Here is a 16073-nt window from a genome sequence, read left to right on the forward strand (position 1 = left end):
GGTGGTTTTTCTTAAGATGCCCGTCGAGCAATCCCATGATGGGATGTACCTGCTCCCACATTGTCACTGGATGATGGCACTTTCTTGCGGGTGCCTTTCACGTTCTGTGACTAAGCAATATGCCGGTGTGTGTCTGTCCATGTTTAGGTCTCCGCTGCCGTTTGCTGGTTCCGATGAAGAGTATAAGGTATTGTCTCTTGTGTTGTAGGCACAATTCGAATGTTGCGTTCTGCGTGTGTGTGTGTTAGCACATTGCTACGGGGAGCGGTAGTGTTGCGATTAGTGCGTCGCGCTACGAAACTGACGATACTCTCGGTAAAAATTTGCCTTAAATGAGTGCCTGATTCTGTTTGCCCGGTGTGGTGCTTAGCCACAGTGCCGATTTGTTTGCCTAGCTGGTCTTGGTAGCATCTGGTGCTGTGTGTAATCGGCGGGGGGGGGGGGCACGCCACCTTATTGTGTGAAATATTGGCCACCATGGCCGTATTGGGCCACAGTCGTTAACTCCCTCGCCTGGTATACAGGAGGTCGTGGGTTCGATACCGACCCTGACAATGCGTGTATATTTGGAGTTTTGCATGTCTCACTCACCGTGGTGGTGACGTGGATTTTTCTCCCGTTTCTTCCCTCCACATTTAGAAGCGACGTGCGTTTAGAGTGTTGTGCTGCTGCTATAAATTTCCACGCGATAAGCCACTAAGGTGAGCTATCATTTGTGGTCAGGTCGCTTCTGAAAATGACGTACATAGTTCAGTGGGCCTTACCCGGTAAAATAGAAAGTGTTAAATAGTTTAAATATGTGCTTGCTAACATCATTTGCTATACAGGGAACTTGTGCAAATAGAAAATATTGTGCCTGCCACTCGGTGGATATGATGGAAAAGTTTGATCATGACAGTGAGATATTTATGGTCGACACCGACTTGTATGGATTGCTTACAAATAGTCCACATTGCTGATAAATTTTGAACTTGATTTGTGATTGAAACGAATTTCGTGATGTGAAAGTTGTTAGATGGAACAAAATTGAGCATTAACTTTCACTATTGGTCATTCGATCTAAATATCTATGGGCATTGCTGTGTAATCACGTGGGTCATTTTTGATAAGTTGCAACAGACGATGATAATGGAGACCGCATAATTAGTGGGTTGGCACAAACTTTAAAAGTACAAGGTGGGGATGGCTAGAACTGCCATGAACCCACAGGCAGTGGTAAGTTGACCGTCTTGCTCGCCAGCATGTCGCTGTCATTTTGCAGAGATCTTCCCATTGATTAGAATCATTAAAACAAAAACAATGGTATGCAGTGTGGACGATTTTTTTTTGTTAAATGCTTGAGCACTCTGTTGGTCATGACACATAGTGGGGGCAGAGTTTGGGTTTGTGGAGGTTAACATATGCATTCATTTAATTTGTGCATTAGGTATTTGCACCTTTCTTATTAGCACCGCGCGCCGGCTATCACAAAAGCACCGCGTCTCACGTGTCGGTATAGTCCGTCAGTAGGGGACGGGGGGGGTCGCGATGATGCTATCTGCGGTTTGCCCCAATTAAATAATGTGCGCGCGCAACTTCTGACGTTTGACAAATTGGAACAATTGATGCACCCCCCGTGGCCTTTTCTGTCTTTCGACCGATGCCGCTGGATCGTTTGACCACCCTCTGTGACGGCAGACGGTGCGGACTCGTGCCACTAAAGGGTTGCCTCTGGGCGGCGGCGTGAAAGCGCCAACCTTGAGTGACGAGGGGCGGCAAATGTGCCATGTCCGCCGCCTTTTAAAGTCGAATTAATTGAGGGGGCACCATTGGTTAACGGGCGAAAACACGTAACTACCTGGACACGGGGTAAAATGTCGAGAGCCTTTTCTCTTGAGGAAACGACTCTCCCGCGTGAACTATACGAGGCAACTTTTTAAATCCTTTATATTAAGTTCGCTTGCTTGCTTGCGCGCTTACGACCGTGCAAATCTTTCGGTCGTTTTTTAACCCACTTCCCGTGATCCAATCGAGCTGACATTTTCCACGCAGACTCGTTGCGCGTGACAATGTTCGTGAAAAAAAAATTCCAAATTTTTTTACACTTTTTAGGACAAAAATATATTTAATTATCAATTGCTTAATAGTGCAATGCAATCATCTGACCCATAGGTGGCAGCCATCTCAAACCAGAGGACGAGAGGACTCTAGACGCCACGCATATAAAGGATTTATAGTGAAAAACTTTGTTTTTACGGGTTAATTTTTTATGTTTAAACAGGCTTTACGTCAGAGTGCAAATACCTGTTTTGTTCGGAGCGGCCTGCTTGGGTTGTTAGCCCAGTTTGTTAATGAGGCTTTCAGCTTCTTTGCTCGCAATGCTCAACTTCGGAATGCCGCCTGATTCTCTCTTTTCGCCAAGCTCTTCTCACGTTGCGCAATTCAAAGAAATGTGTTGACTTTTAGCTCGGGGTGAGCATCTCCACAATGGGACCTGTTTTGCCAATATCAAAGTATGAAAAGAATAATAAGAATAGGTTTTACCCTTTGAGAAAATAATAAGAATAGGTTTTTACCCTTTGAAAAAATAACAAGAATAGGTGTTACCCTCTCTGGCAATAAAACAGGTGTTAAGATGGTCAAACACCAAATATAAACCTTTTGCAAGGAGATTAAGTCTGCATTAACCACACAGTACTTGCGAACATGCAAACAAACATGTTCTGATAATATATGCATTGTCTTTGAAACTAATTGGCCTACACCAGAGAAAGCCTTCTGGTGTTAACAGAGACAGCTTGAACATTTTAACACCTGTTTTATTTTTCGATTTAAAGCTTTCGTGACTGCATGGATTCATCTTCTTGGTTCTTTCGGTAAAGTCACGTAGAAGGGAAATAATAAAATAATAAAACATAATAAGATAAAATTCTCACGACGTTTCGGCCACAACACAAGCAGCCGTCCTCTGTTTTATTGCCAGAAAGGGTAAAACCTATTCTTGTTATTTTTTTTCACACTTTGATAATGGCAAATAGGTCCCATTTTGTAGCTGCTCACCCAGAGCTAAGAATGCCCTGATAGTGGCATTGTCTTTGTACTGGTCGCCTTTCGACGTTCTCTGGTCTGACACTGGTGAGACTGGGCCCCAAAGAAGTCTGTCTTTGGTGTAGATCAATCGGTTTCAAAGACAATGCACGTATATTATCAGAGCATGTTTTTGTTTGCATGTTCACCACCAGTATGTGTGGTTAATAATGCAGGCTTGATTCCCTGAAAAAACGCTTCTATTTGGTGTTTGAACATCTTAACACCTGTTTTATTGCCGGAAAGGAGAAAACCTTATCCTAATTTATTTTCATAAATGTGGTGACTCTCATCCGTTACTCCTTCGTGGGTGCTTTTTTTGTTGGTGGCCACTGGGAATTCGTGTCCGTTTTGCCTCTACTCAGAAACTGTGATTCAAACAATGTTCGTTCTAGAAATGCTTAATCACACAGTGCTTCTTGCGATTTGATACGCAGTAATCTCTCGTTATTCACAAACTTCTTATCCGCGATATTTGGCTATCCGTGAATCGCATCTGGAGCTCTGCACGACTGCTGCATCATCGAGAGAGAGAGAAAGTGATTTGATAAAGCGATGAGAGATAAAGTGATGAGATAAATAGATGTGTTTTTATAGTAATATCCATGTATTTAATAGATTATTAATGTATTTATTTCAGGTAATTCATTCATTATCGGCGAAATGTGCTATTCACAAGCATCTCTGGGACCTGTCCCCCTAAACTTTGTGGGAAGATCTCTGAGCTTTGGAGGGACACGGCTCGCAAATATATTTACACTAAACGCCTGCACGGATGCGTGCTCTGTGCGCGCAAATCATATTGGCAGATAGCCGTGACAATGCGAGAGCATTTCGCAAGCGGCGTCGGTTTTTCGAACGTTCGAGCCGCGCCTGTGTGAACTTGCACCGACACCACAGCCGCGCTTGTGGACGGCGACCACCGGCTCGCGCCGACCCACGGCACGGGAATCCTCGGAATCCGTGAAGTTACCACGCCACCACCCGCCTACGGTCCTTACGGGACGCGGCTGTGCATCATTGCGTTAATTTATCTTCAGTTTAACACTTGGGTTTTCGCGACTAATAGTATCCATAATAGAGGTTTTATTTTGGGTTAGATCGCGTAAATATAAATGTGTCGTTAAACCCGCCACCACCCGACACAGCCAATTAATAAGGTGACAACCCTTACTATTTGGCTATGTCGGGTGGTAGCAGGTTTAACGACACATTCATATTTACGCGATCTAACCCAAAAAAAACCTCTAATGGAATTAATCTTCAGTCAGTACCAGCTGATGCAGTCTGCTCTGCTGGTGGCTCTTGGCGAACGTTAGCGTTGAACGCGCGTTGATTTCCTTATCCTCGAGCAGATTTCATTGGATTTCTCTTCTCGTGTCATCTGGAATTGGCTATGATCTCTGAGAAATAGATTTAAAAAATTGGTTCGCTGGAATGAATCGGGTGTCTAGCGTAATCGGTTTTCGACTCCTGTGACATCAGGCTCACAGTTCCTTTGTTGCGGTTCTGAGAATCGTTGAACAGGCTGCAGCAACAGGGGGTGGGAGGGTGTTTTGTTTCATGAAATGCCTTGGCAATGTTTAATATCAACGCCTTTATCTTCTGTCGTCTCCTTGCCGTTTTGGTTATGAGCTCTTGTTTTTATGGGAGGCAGGTGATTTGATGCGTTTAAATTGCAATGCAGCAGTGTTTACCGTGAAACCATGTTGGACTGTGGCCCTCTTGTGTATGTATGTACGTTGAACTTCTTTCGCACCGGACGTAGGCAACCGTGATAATCGGAGGTGCGTGGGAAGGTCAACAAACTAAACACAAAAAGCAATTATAAAAAAATGCATTTTCAATCTAGGTTTAAAAGTACACAACTCCCAGTGGCTTACTGATATCGCAAGGAAGAGCATTCCAGACGGCCGCAGATGCGCATCTGAAAGCACGTGATGCGGTGACCGTCTTTGTTCGATGGTTGGCCAAAAGCCGCTGCGAGAGTCATCGTAGTTTGCACGATGGTTTATGCTCCATCAAGGCATTGTGTTTAATTTCTGGCGAGTGAGTGTGAAGTCACCGTTGGATTGCAATCATTGCATCGGTTTTCTCTTTCATTATTAAGGAGCAGGTGGAATCCCATTGAGAAAAATCGATATCTTCTTAATGTGTACGGTATTCCGTGTGGCACCCGCAGTATGTCTGTGAAATCCACAGACTTTGCTATTTAAAGCCTTGGGCATCTGTTGTATTCTGCATGGGAATAAAAGCACCCATCCTTTTTGAAAATTTTAAAAGATCCAGAGCGCAATACCTCTCTGTGGCGGCTGCATTGAGTTTTGCATCGCAGTGAAGTGTTGAATATGGATTGAACCTATGAATCTTATGAATGATCGCGTGCATGAATGCAAATACGCTTGCACTCATTCAGACTTCTGTAAGTGTACCTGTCTAATAAGCCACAAGGCCATCTGCAGATTAGTGTGTGAGCTGCTGTTGATTTGAACAATGCGACGACATTAAACCGGGGACAAACTACAGTACATAACGGCTGTATAACGCTCAGTGATGCATGTGATTGAATTGTAAACTTTGGTCGGGCCTCATTTTTGAAGACCACTGAGAAATATTGCTGAGGTTAACCCCGCCCCCCTCTCTTTGCCCCCCCCCCCCCCCCAATAAATATGAATAATATGTTTATCCTGTGAAGATTTCTGGGTTGTAGAGACTCCGTCGTGCAGATTTTAATTTTTTCAAAAGCCTTTCCACTCATAAATATTCAGCGTAGGGCACCCAGTGGTGTCACGGCGCGTTGCTTTAGGACGCGCTGCTTTCGGGCGCGGATTAAAATGGGGGCACGTCTTCACCAGCACAGGTCAGAACTGCCAGCGCATCTTGCGTCTCCTGCAGTTTTTTAGCCGCACTGCCCACACGGAATGAGAGAAATAAAATTGAGAAGTACGGACTGTTCACCTATTTGGGCTCCTCAGAGGTCATCTTCTTCTCAGAGGTCGTTGCCAACCGGTTCAAAGCCAGTTACATTTTTTTTCTTCCCTTGCAAATGAAGTTTAACCTTCAATTTATTTTTTTAAACAATTGATCCCTTGGTTTGGAGTTTATAGCCATTATAGGGTCTGTAGCATGGCCATATATTTACTGCTTTACCTGCCATCACATAATCTTGAAATAAACTGTGTTAGATCGCTCGCGGAGTTGGGCAAGTGGCGGTGCAAGGCGGCGCAGTGGTTCGTGCACAGTGCTATGCAGCCCGAGTCTTTTTGTTCCCCAGCCACTGATAACATCAATTCCACGTTATATCTGAATCGGTCCATCACAAACCCACAGTGACCAGCATGGTACTGGACGTTTAGCCAAATAACCCCCGTGTCTTAACAGGCCCTCATCCAGCTGCCAACTGAAAAAGGCCTCTAATAAAAATGCCCTGTACTGCATTGAAGGTGATTCGTAGGGCGAAAACTGTTGCAGGGCAATGCTTGAACTATTAATCTAAGGCTACAATTGGTAAGTGTTGGCTCTCAAAAGCCTCCTCACGTGCTTTCAGGGGTGGTACCAGGCGTTGTTCGGTACGATGTCCGACCTGCCGCTCGATGCGTGTTCGAAAATGGGACTTCCTGCAGTAGCCCAGAAAGTTGGGCGAAAAACGGCGCGCAGCCTTCAGCCCCCGCGAAAAAAATCCTGCACGGCGGTCGGTTCTCATTAATATTTAATATCCCCCCCCCCCCCCCCCCGGTCTCTTTTCGGGCATCGCCAGGCGGCGGATTTGACGGGCGAATGCACGCGACCCGTCCTAACGCTTGTCCCCTCCCCGTTCTTCCCGTCTGCTGCACAGGGCTACCTGCACCGGTTGGTGTGCGGCCTGCGGGACGAGGGAAATCAGCTGTACCGCGAGGGGCAGGCGCTGCGCGCGCACGAGATGTACTCGGAGGCGCTGGGCGTGTGCGCCTACATGCACGACATCGAGGGCTTTCCCAGCGAATCGGGCGTCGTGGAGAAGCTCTACGTCAACCGAGCCACGTGCCTCCTCGGAATGGTGCGGGATCGTTTGTGGAACTTTGTTTTACACCGGAGGTATCCATTGAGCTGTGTTATAAAGCCCTTTTTTCGTTTTAATTTTGCAGAGATGTTCCGGTAAGGGGGGGGGGGGGGGGCACAAACGTTTACGCTCGCCGTGTGTGTGTGCGTGCCTGCAACGGCCTGCGCCTAAGAATCGATTATTTATGATGTTGGTTGTCGACCGTGTAGGATAATATTCTATTAAGGCAAATTGAATGAATGGTTTTTGGGTTAGATCGCGTAAGTATAAATGTATACTCTTTGGTTCTTTCGGTAAAGTCACGTAGGTAGAAATAAAATAAAATAAAACAAATCACGACGTTTCGATCGCAACACAAGCAATCTTCATCAGGTGGAACAGCCACAGCAAGAAAAAATGCTGAAGCAGGCGAGAGCTACTGTGGCAAGAGGTTGCGATCGAAACGTCGTGATTTGTTTTTATTTTATTTCTACCCACGAGACTTTACCGAAAGAACCAAAGAGTATGGATTCCTGCAGTCACGAAAGCTTCTAATCAAGTATAAATGTGTCGTATCCCTTCACCACCCGACAGCCAATTAGTAAGGGATTTGTCTTGTAAACAAAGCGCCGATTAGTTACTACTTTAACCCAACGTGGAAAGCACACATGCAACCTACTTCAGCCGTGGATGGCACCCTTGGGTTCGCACATCTGGCATGTGGTGATCAATTGAATGAGGCTACACACGAGACGGGCGTGAAATATAAACGGCGCGGGCAAATACAAACGGGAGCAGAACACGCGAGTCGGGCAACCGCGAACGAGACCGAAAACGATTCACGAATCGATTTGTGCGATCGAGGAAAGTGACGATTCATCGAAGCGGGGTACGTGCTTGCGTACGTACTTATGTACTTACTGTTATGTTATCCGACTCTCTGTTGACCGTTATGTTATCCGACTCTTTGTTGTATTACATTCCATTTCTGAGTATACTAGATTTGTGTTTCTATTTCATTTATACCTGATGACGATTGCTTGTGTTGCAATCGAAACGTCGTATGCTAGTATTTAATTTATTATTTTATCTTTATACGTGACTTTACCGAAAGAACCAGAGTAATTCCTGCAGTCACGAAAGCTCCAAATTAAGATTAAACGTCTTCGGGTGCGGCCAAAAATAATAAACTGGGTCGATACGGCGGTGGCGCCGTTGTTGAGACGAAACGGATTTTTCCCCGGCGTCACGAGCGATACTGATCTTGGAAAAGTGGAAGTGAAAACATTTGTGCACGCAGGTGAAACTCTGCAGGGAACCCATTGCGGTGACTGTACATATGCACGTATGTTGAACTTATTTCGCACCGTACGTAGCCAACCGTGCTTAATCTGAGGTGCGGGGTAGGGGGGGGGGGTCAACAAATGTTCGTGTCTCCGGGTTAGTCTACGGGTTTCTCTGCTGGTCTGTGGGTCCAAACAAGCGAGGATGGATATCAGTATTGCCTTGGTACAGTCTAACGGCAGGTGCCCTTTGCTCGTTGCTTATCAAATGTAACAGTATTCGTGGCACTGTCTCCCCCCTCTCCCTGCTGAAATGTCCGTGCGGGGGGGGGGGTGCTCGCTTTAAGCGGCTCTATAAACGAGTGGTCGACAGTCGTATTCTCTTGGCGGAGGCCACACTTTTTCCGTGAGCGGGGATGGCCACTGTTGGCTTGCCGCGGTGGGGGGGGGGGGTACTTGTTTTAACAGTCTGGTGAAATAAAAAAAATAGTTAAAATAGTTTAAATTGGCGTTGGGAAAACATGCCAATGCTGAAAAGTTACCAGAGAATTACTCGATGGGCATTTCGGCGTTCGGCCGTTGTTCGCGAGGGACGCGTTCCACAGTTGCTCATGAACGGCAAAGTTCACGGATACGCTGTCCGTGAATAAGCTGTTGAATACATGACCAATGATCATAATAACTCGAGAAGAAATTGGTTATAATAAACTTAAAGTAAATAAAAATGTTTTTATTACGTATTAATACTTTATAAATTAACTTTATCTCTCATCACTTTATTTCTCGTCACTTTATCTCTCACAACTTTATCTCTCGTCATTTTATCTCCCGTCACTTTATCTCTCGTCACTTTATCTCTCGTCACTATCTCTCGTCACTTTATCTCTCGTCACTTTATCTCTCGTCACTTTGTCTCTCGTCACTTTCTCTCGTCACTTTGTCTCTCGTCACTTTATCTCTCGTCACTTTACGGATAGCAATTTTGTGATTTAGCGAGCGAAGGCCGTGCATTTTTATTCATACAGCGTCTCCAATGCCGTATGTCTCATGGTGCCAGAATGAAATCAGTAGTTTAAATAATAACGAGAGAATCGCTGAATGATCAAAGCTCTTGCAGACCAAATACAGTGCCCACCTGCCCACCTTTCTTCTGGAGTTGTGCCGAGTTAGATTCCAATTCGTGAGAACCACATTGATGAGTTTCTCGCTCTTGACAATGGCGCTACCTGGGCAGCTTTCCAATTACGAATGCCCCCTTTTTTGTTAAAAAAAATTGTAAGGAAAAATTAACTCTAGTCTTGTTAAAAATGGAAACGTATGGCTGTGTAACTCGTAACCACATTCCAGATGTGCGAAGCCAAAGGTGCCGTCCAGGGTAATGTAGGCTTGTATGTGTGCTTTCCTCGTTGGGTAGCAGTTCTTTATTGGTCATGTTAATAAAATGTCCCAGCTTTTGTTCGTATGGATAAAATCCCTGTAAATCTTCCCCCTAGCCTTCCCGTGTATCAACGCGCTTGCCATTTTGTCCGGGTCGCCATTGTTAAAGAGTTTCTCAAATCCAATGGGCCTTACCCCGAAATAAACTGACCGACCGACGGTGCATGGTGTGTCGTTTGGTTAGCATTCCGTGCCACCGCCTCCGTGTTCCAGCTCGTGATGCCTACGTGCCCGGCTGTGGCTGTTGTGCGGCCAACTCGTGCCAGCTGATCTATGAATCTGGCCGGGGTCTCCTTTTTATCGGGGGGGGGGGGGGCAGTTTGCTGACGCAATCGGGCGGCCTCTTCGATGAATGCTCGGGGGGGGGGCAGCGAGAGTGTTAACTGCTTTTCAGTGGACGGTGACGTCGTTTCGATAAGATTAAGCGCCGTTGTGTGCTGGGGTCGTGGTCCAAATAAAAAACAAATGCCGCAAATTACTCTGTTGGACTATTCATGGCAATCGTCGCACCGCAGTGTCAAAACTTGGCTTGAACCTCTCGAAGAAGAGTCCTGAGTCTCGTGCTTTCCTGGTTAAATGAGTGGAATAAATTATAATAATGATTGTTTGAGTTAAAGGCTGTGTGTGTGTCCTGTGCACACAAAATCACATTGTGTCTTGTGCCAGACAAAATAGGTGTCTTGTCAGGACTTTCCCCTACTGCGAACTCTTCAAGGCTATAAACGGTCTTCATTTTATTGTGCCCAACGTGATGACCTATTGTCACTCCACGTAGCCAAATAGTGCACCGTGCCTGGCACAGCACTGGACAAGTACGATTCTCCCCTGCCAATGATTCACTCAACTGTCGTCATCATGTAGAAAAAAAACCTCTTAAACTTAATAGACTCAGTCTCTGTGTGTCTAGGTTGTGTGTCTCTTTCTGTGCCTCTGTGTTGTCTATCTCTGCTTGTGTGTCTACGTGTCTTGGTGTCTGTGTTTTGTCTCTTAAATTTTGCAATCTTTGGAAGAGGGTAATCAACCAGGTAGGGTGTTGACTGTTGTGTTAGCCGACTCTTTGTGTTGTATTGCATTGTATTTCTAAGTTTACTAGGTTTGTTTTCTACCTAATGACGATTGCTTGTGTTGCAATCGAAACGTCGTATTATATTTCAACGACTTTGTTTAATCAAACCTGTATTGATTAACATACATTTTTTTTAACGATTGAGAACCAAACGGGTGCAAGGCTGCAGTCAAGATCAAGGACCACTGCTTAATACGCTTGCTAGACGGCGTGGGAAAAAACACCTCTGCACAATAGCGGCTGTTATTGCCAGTGCTTGTTCTAACCAGCGCCGTCTCATTTCCACCGCAGTCCCAGTACAACGATGCCCTGTTGGACTGCGAGGAAGCGCTGCACCGCAACAAGATGAGCCACAAGGCGCTGTACCGCAAAGCTAAGGCGTTGAAGGCCATCGGCAAGCCCAAGGAGGCCTACGAGGTGGCCGTGCAGTGCTCCTGCATCATCTCCAACGTGAGTGACGATGGCGCCGGCGTAGCCGATGACAAACCACGGGAGCTGTTTGTGTGTTTGTGTGTTGTCGCGACGCCTGCGATTCGGCGCCTTTTGGCGGCAAGGGGGGTTGGGCTTAGCCGCGTAGATTTGCGTGCGCCACCACGTGCCCACAGCGAGTGGCGCGCGGGGGGCGTGTGCACGTTTCACCCGAGTGGATGGTCTCATCTGCTGTCGTCGTCAGGACCAGGAGGTGTTTAAGCTGGTGCAAGAACTCGCCGTCTCTTTGGGACTGCGGGTGCGGAAGGCTTACGTCCGCACGCAGGTATGCGCGTGCTTGCGCGCGTGCTTGCTGGGAACATCACTGCACCCTTGCCTCGCTTGGGCAACGTAGCCCTAGGCCGGGGTTGCTGCGTGATTCGGTCTTGTCGGTTCACATTCGAGGGTGATCTGCCAGCACAATACCACGTGAAAGTCGCACGTAGCCAGCAGCCTAGCCGCTGGTGGCGGTTAAGTTGTGTGTACCTTACCCGTGTATCAATAGTTCAATTGGGACGTGCAATTTTATTGGAAGACTGTGTTGTACACAAACCACTTTGCGTCGCGCATGAAGTAACGTGTACCCTACTGTCGAATACGATATATTATTTACGTGCAGTATTTTGGTGATTTTTTTTATATAGTGTTCTGTATCTTATTGTACCCTGTATAATCAGTGTTAAAGTTTACTGCTGTACACTCGTGTTGAGTACAGTATTTTTTTTTTCATTTTAATGGAACGTTGTGGGCACATCTCGGATGAGGAAGCGAGCGTCAACACGGCGCGTCCACCCGTACATCCTCCGTTGTCTTTGTTTAGGTCTCGTAGGGCGAGAAAACCGCTTTGATTCGCATCATTTCCATATTCGTGGTCGCACCTTTCACGGGACGCCATCCCCCCGTCGTGAACCGGGGTATTCCCGTAATTGTGGACTGAAACGTAGCAAGTTAGAAAATTACACAGCAGATTACTCAATTGCGATTACACACAAACACCCCCCATTTCGCCTTCACACACTGTTGGGGAAAGTGCTGTTAGCGAGTAGCACCTATGAGGGCCGTAACGGCACACGAGTGGGTGGATGGCCAGCACCATGCCCGGCCGCCTTTGGCTTTCCAGTGGCGATGTTTACACACCGCACCAGGTACTCAGTTGAGGCTGAGTCGACCTAGGGGAGGCCCAGAACCGGTTCAGATAATCGTCACTGCTGTTGGCCGCGAGCGGGAATCGAACTCCTGTTGCCGGGTTTGTGGCGCACAGCGCACTACCGCTCCCCACAGATTACACACACACAGCAGCAGCAATCATCGCCCCCTTCTGGCAGACTAATGCCCCAGGTCACTTGCACGTGCGACGATCCTGGTCCCGTGAGTTCTCACTTTGATTGGGTGTTGGATTTTCGTGAGACTGTGCAAAGAATTGTGCCCGTTATTTTTTGTTTCCCCCTTGCAGAACACTGCGCCTGTCAATGGAATCAGCACGACCGTTGGAAACGGGAGCATCAGCGAGGTATTGCAGTTCGGATTTTTCACAATGAACGGTGGTCCAAAGCGCTCGACCCTCACCGAGTGACACCGCCACATACGCGTGCCAAGAATTTCCCTTTCCCCATAGCATACTTAGAGAGCTGCTGCAGACGGAGGATGAGTTTTCGGATTGAACATTTTCCGATGTCAAATTTTCAGGTATTCCTAATCTACTTTGCTACGCTTAATTACTTTTATTTTAGCAGGGAAGGTCCCACTGAGCTATTTAGGTCTTTTTCAGAAGCGACCTGACCCAAAATGTTAGCTCAACGAAGTAGCTTATCACGAGGAAATGTATAGCTACCAAAAACTCGTAAATGCATGTTGCTAAATGTGGAGCGAAAAACCGGAGGTCCCGGAGCAGAAGCCACACGACCACGGGGAGAACGTGCAAAGTCCAAATATAAAGGCATCAGGGTCGAGATCGAACCCACGACCTCCTATATACCAGGCGATTAGATCACTTTCGGGGGTTCTGAATCCTTTCTGTTACGTATTTATTTATTTCACATTTATTTGGGCTAACGGCCATGTGATGCCGCACTTTGCCGCGTGACTCAACTTTTGGTGCGAAAAGGGCAGAAGTTTCAATTCAAAGCTTTCGTGACTGCAGAGATTTATCTTCTTGGTTTTTTCGGTAAAGTCACGTAGAAGGGAAATAATAAAATAATGAAAATAGAACAATAAAATAATTCTCACGACGTTTCGGCCACAACGTATGCAGCCGTCCTCAGGTGAAGAACAGAGCTGTCGGAAAGACAGCATCCTAATGAACACTGCTAAGCCTGGCAGCGTATTTTATATGCTGGATGGGAGGAGGCTCAAAGTTATGTGGAAACCCTCCCCATAGAGGCGGTTAAATTTCAATTTAAAGCTTTCGTGACTGCAGGGATTCAAATTCTTGGTTCTTTCGGTAAAGTCACGTAGAATGTAAAATTTTTATTATTTTATTATTTCCCTTCTACGTGACTTTACCGAAAGAACCAAGAATATGAATAAGGGCGGAAGTGATGTAATTTTAGTGACGTCACTTCCGGTTTTTGCGTCAGGAACACATATCCCCGTTCCAGACTGCGAATCTGTGAAACATAGCCACCTTCTTGATAACTTAGCGCTGTAGGAATTGTGCGAACTCCAAATCTACTCGTGGGTTCATAAGTTGTAACTTTCTGACCCATCCCTACTGGATGTTGAAAAAATAGCTTTGTAGCTCACCGGATTCCTCGAGCCTTTTCTTCAGGAGGCTTTCTGCATTTATTTACATATTTTGGGCAATTCCAATAATGAGTGTACACGGAGAAAACCCACTAAGTGCACAGCTGTTAGAGATTCCCACAGATATATTTAATAGTTAATACTGGTAGGAACCTCCTGGTTACACCAGCCTACAGAGGATTATTGTGTCCGTCGTGCAGGGAGGGGCTGGGTGGGGAGGATGGGGAGGGGCTGGGTGGGGAGGGGCTGGGTGGGGGCTGGGTGGGGGATGGGAGGGTTGGGGCTGGCTGGGGAGGGGCTGGTCACCCCGTGGTGCCCTTATAAAACTCAACGTTTAACCTACTCACGCCGGCTTGTGCCCGCCCTCACAGTCGGGCATATTTGCGGAATACACCACGCCGCCGTTGACCCTGGCCATTGACCGTACAACCCAACGTTACTACCAGCTCCCTCCGCAGGAATGTGTTTCATTGCTCCGATGCTTTCTCCTGGTCACCGCATTGCCAAACTTTGCAACTCCTGGTGTTCCAAGGTAGCCTCCCATTCATGTATTGAAGTGGTCAGTCGCTTTCCTGTCGTGGCGACTTATCGTGTTTAGGTTACCGTACCCGTAAACTTGAATAATTTAGTCCTTCATATTCTTGCTTCTTTCGGTAAAGTCACGTAGATGGGAAATAATAAAACAATAAAGTTCTCACGACGTTTCGATTGCAACACAAGCAATCACACCTGATGATGATTGCTTGTGTTGCAATCGAAACGTCGTGAGAATTTTGTTGTTTTATTATTTTATTATTTCCCTTCTACGTGACTTTACCGAAAGAACCAAGAATATGAATCCCTGCAGTCACGAAAGCTTTAAATCGATATTTAGTCCTTCATGTTGAGGACTCAACCTGCCAGACAGACTGATACTGTTCGGCCACACTCTGGCCGGCCACCACACTTCTTGCAAGTTCACTACACTTTGTTGTTCTGCCCCTTTTCTTTCACCGTTCCATTTGTCCCTCTCCCGGAGTTCCCGTCACCCTTTGCTCGATTCAAGAAACGTTTAGACCCTTCAGTGAGTGCCGTTTGTTGCCGGTCGCCCGGCATTTATTCTTTTTTTTTTAAAATCCTTTATATTAAGTTCACTTGCTTGCTTGCTTGCGCGCTTACGACCGTGCAAATCTTTCAGTCGTTTTTTAACCCACTTCCCGTGATCCAATCGAGCTGACATTTTGCACACAGACTCGTTGTGCGTGACAATTTATTTTCGTGAAAAAAATTTCCGTAACTTTACACTTTCTAGAGAAAAAAATATATATTTAATTACCAATTGCTTAATGGTGGCAGGCAATCATCTGACCCATAGGTGGCAGCCATCTCAAGCCAGAGGACGAGAGGACTCTAGCCGCCACGCATATAAAGGATTTATAGTGAAAAACTTTGTTTAAACGGGTTAATTTTTTAAACCTTTCCTTGCCAAAGCTCGCCAACCGTGAACACATAGAAATACAAACCAGGCCCCAGCCCTGCTCTGCTCAGCTCATGAGATCTGACAAGGTGGCACTCTGATCACGTGTTGCCCGCCCCCCCCCCTTCGCAGGTTTCCAGCAAGATGCCTCAGGAGGGAACGATAGATGACATAGACATGGGTAAGTCCTCGGCGCCCCGTGCTCGCTTCTCCGGCTCTGGCTGTTCCGGCTCTTCCGGTTTGCCACCGCGCGTGGCGGTACGCGATTGATGGTTTTCCGAAGGACCGTCTGCCATAAAAAGCCTGGCATTAGGATCCTTGGAATGAAATGGGCCTTACAAATGGGAATTTTTAGTATAGTATGAAAAATAAGATTAGGTTTTACTCTTTCTAGAAATACAACAGGAAGTGTTAAGATGTTCAAATACTAAATAGATACCTTTTGCAAGGAATCAAGTCTGCATTAACCACACAGTACTTGTGGTGAACATGCAAACAAACGCGCTCTGATAATATACGCCTTGTCTTTGAAACTGA

The 16073-nt window shown here is 46.4% G+C and overlaps 1 protein-coding gene across 3 annotated transcripts in view; it reads left to right on the top strand.

Annotated features, from left to right (window-relative positions):
* Window positions 1-16073, top strand: part of LOC144736022 (zinc finger CCCH domain-containing protein 7A-like) — a 39282-nt gene that overhangs the window by 1843 nt on the left and 21366 nt on the right. For 2 of the 3 annotated variants that reach the window (XM_078618657.1, XM_078618658.1), the window contains exons 2-7: window positions 148-187; window positions 6902-7102; window positions 11162-11320; window positions 11544-11624; window positions 12792-12848; window positions 15669-15717. In XM_078618657.1, coding sequence (XP_078474783.1) covers window positions 148-187; window positions 6902-7102; window positions 11162-11320; window positions 11544-11624; window positions 12792-12848; window positions 15669-15717 — 587 coding nt within the window. The remainder of the gene's footprint in view (window positions 1-147; window positions 188-6901; window positions 7103-11161; window positions 11321-11543; window positions 11625-12791; window positions 12849-15668; window positions 15718-16073) is intronic. The other variant, XM_078618659.1, reaches the window with a different exon arrangement.

The sequence above is a fragment of the Lampetra planeri genome, chromosome 58 (genome assembly GCF_965212315.1).
Source record: "Lampetra planeri chromosome 58, kcLamPlan1.2.h2, whole genome shotgun sequence".
NCBI classification, from domain to species: Eukaryota; Metazoa; Chordata; class Hyperoartia; order Petromyzontiformes; family Petromyzontidae; genus Lampetra; species Lampetra planeri.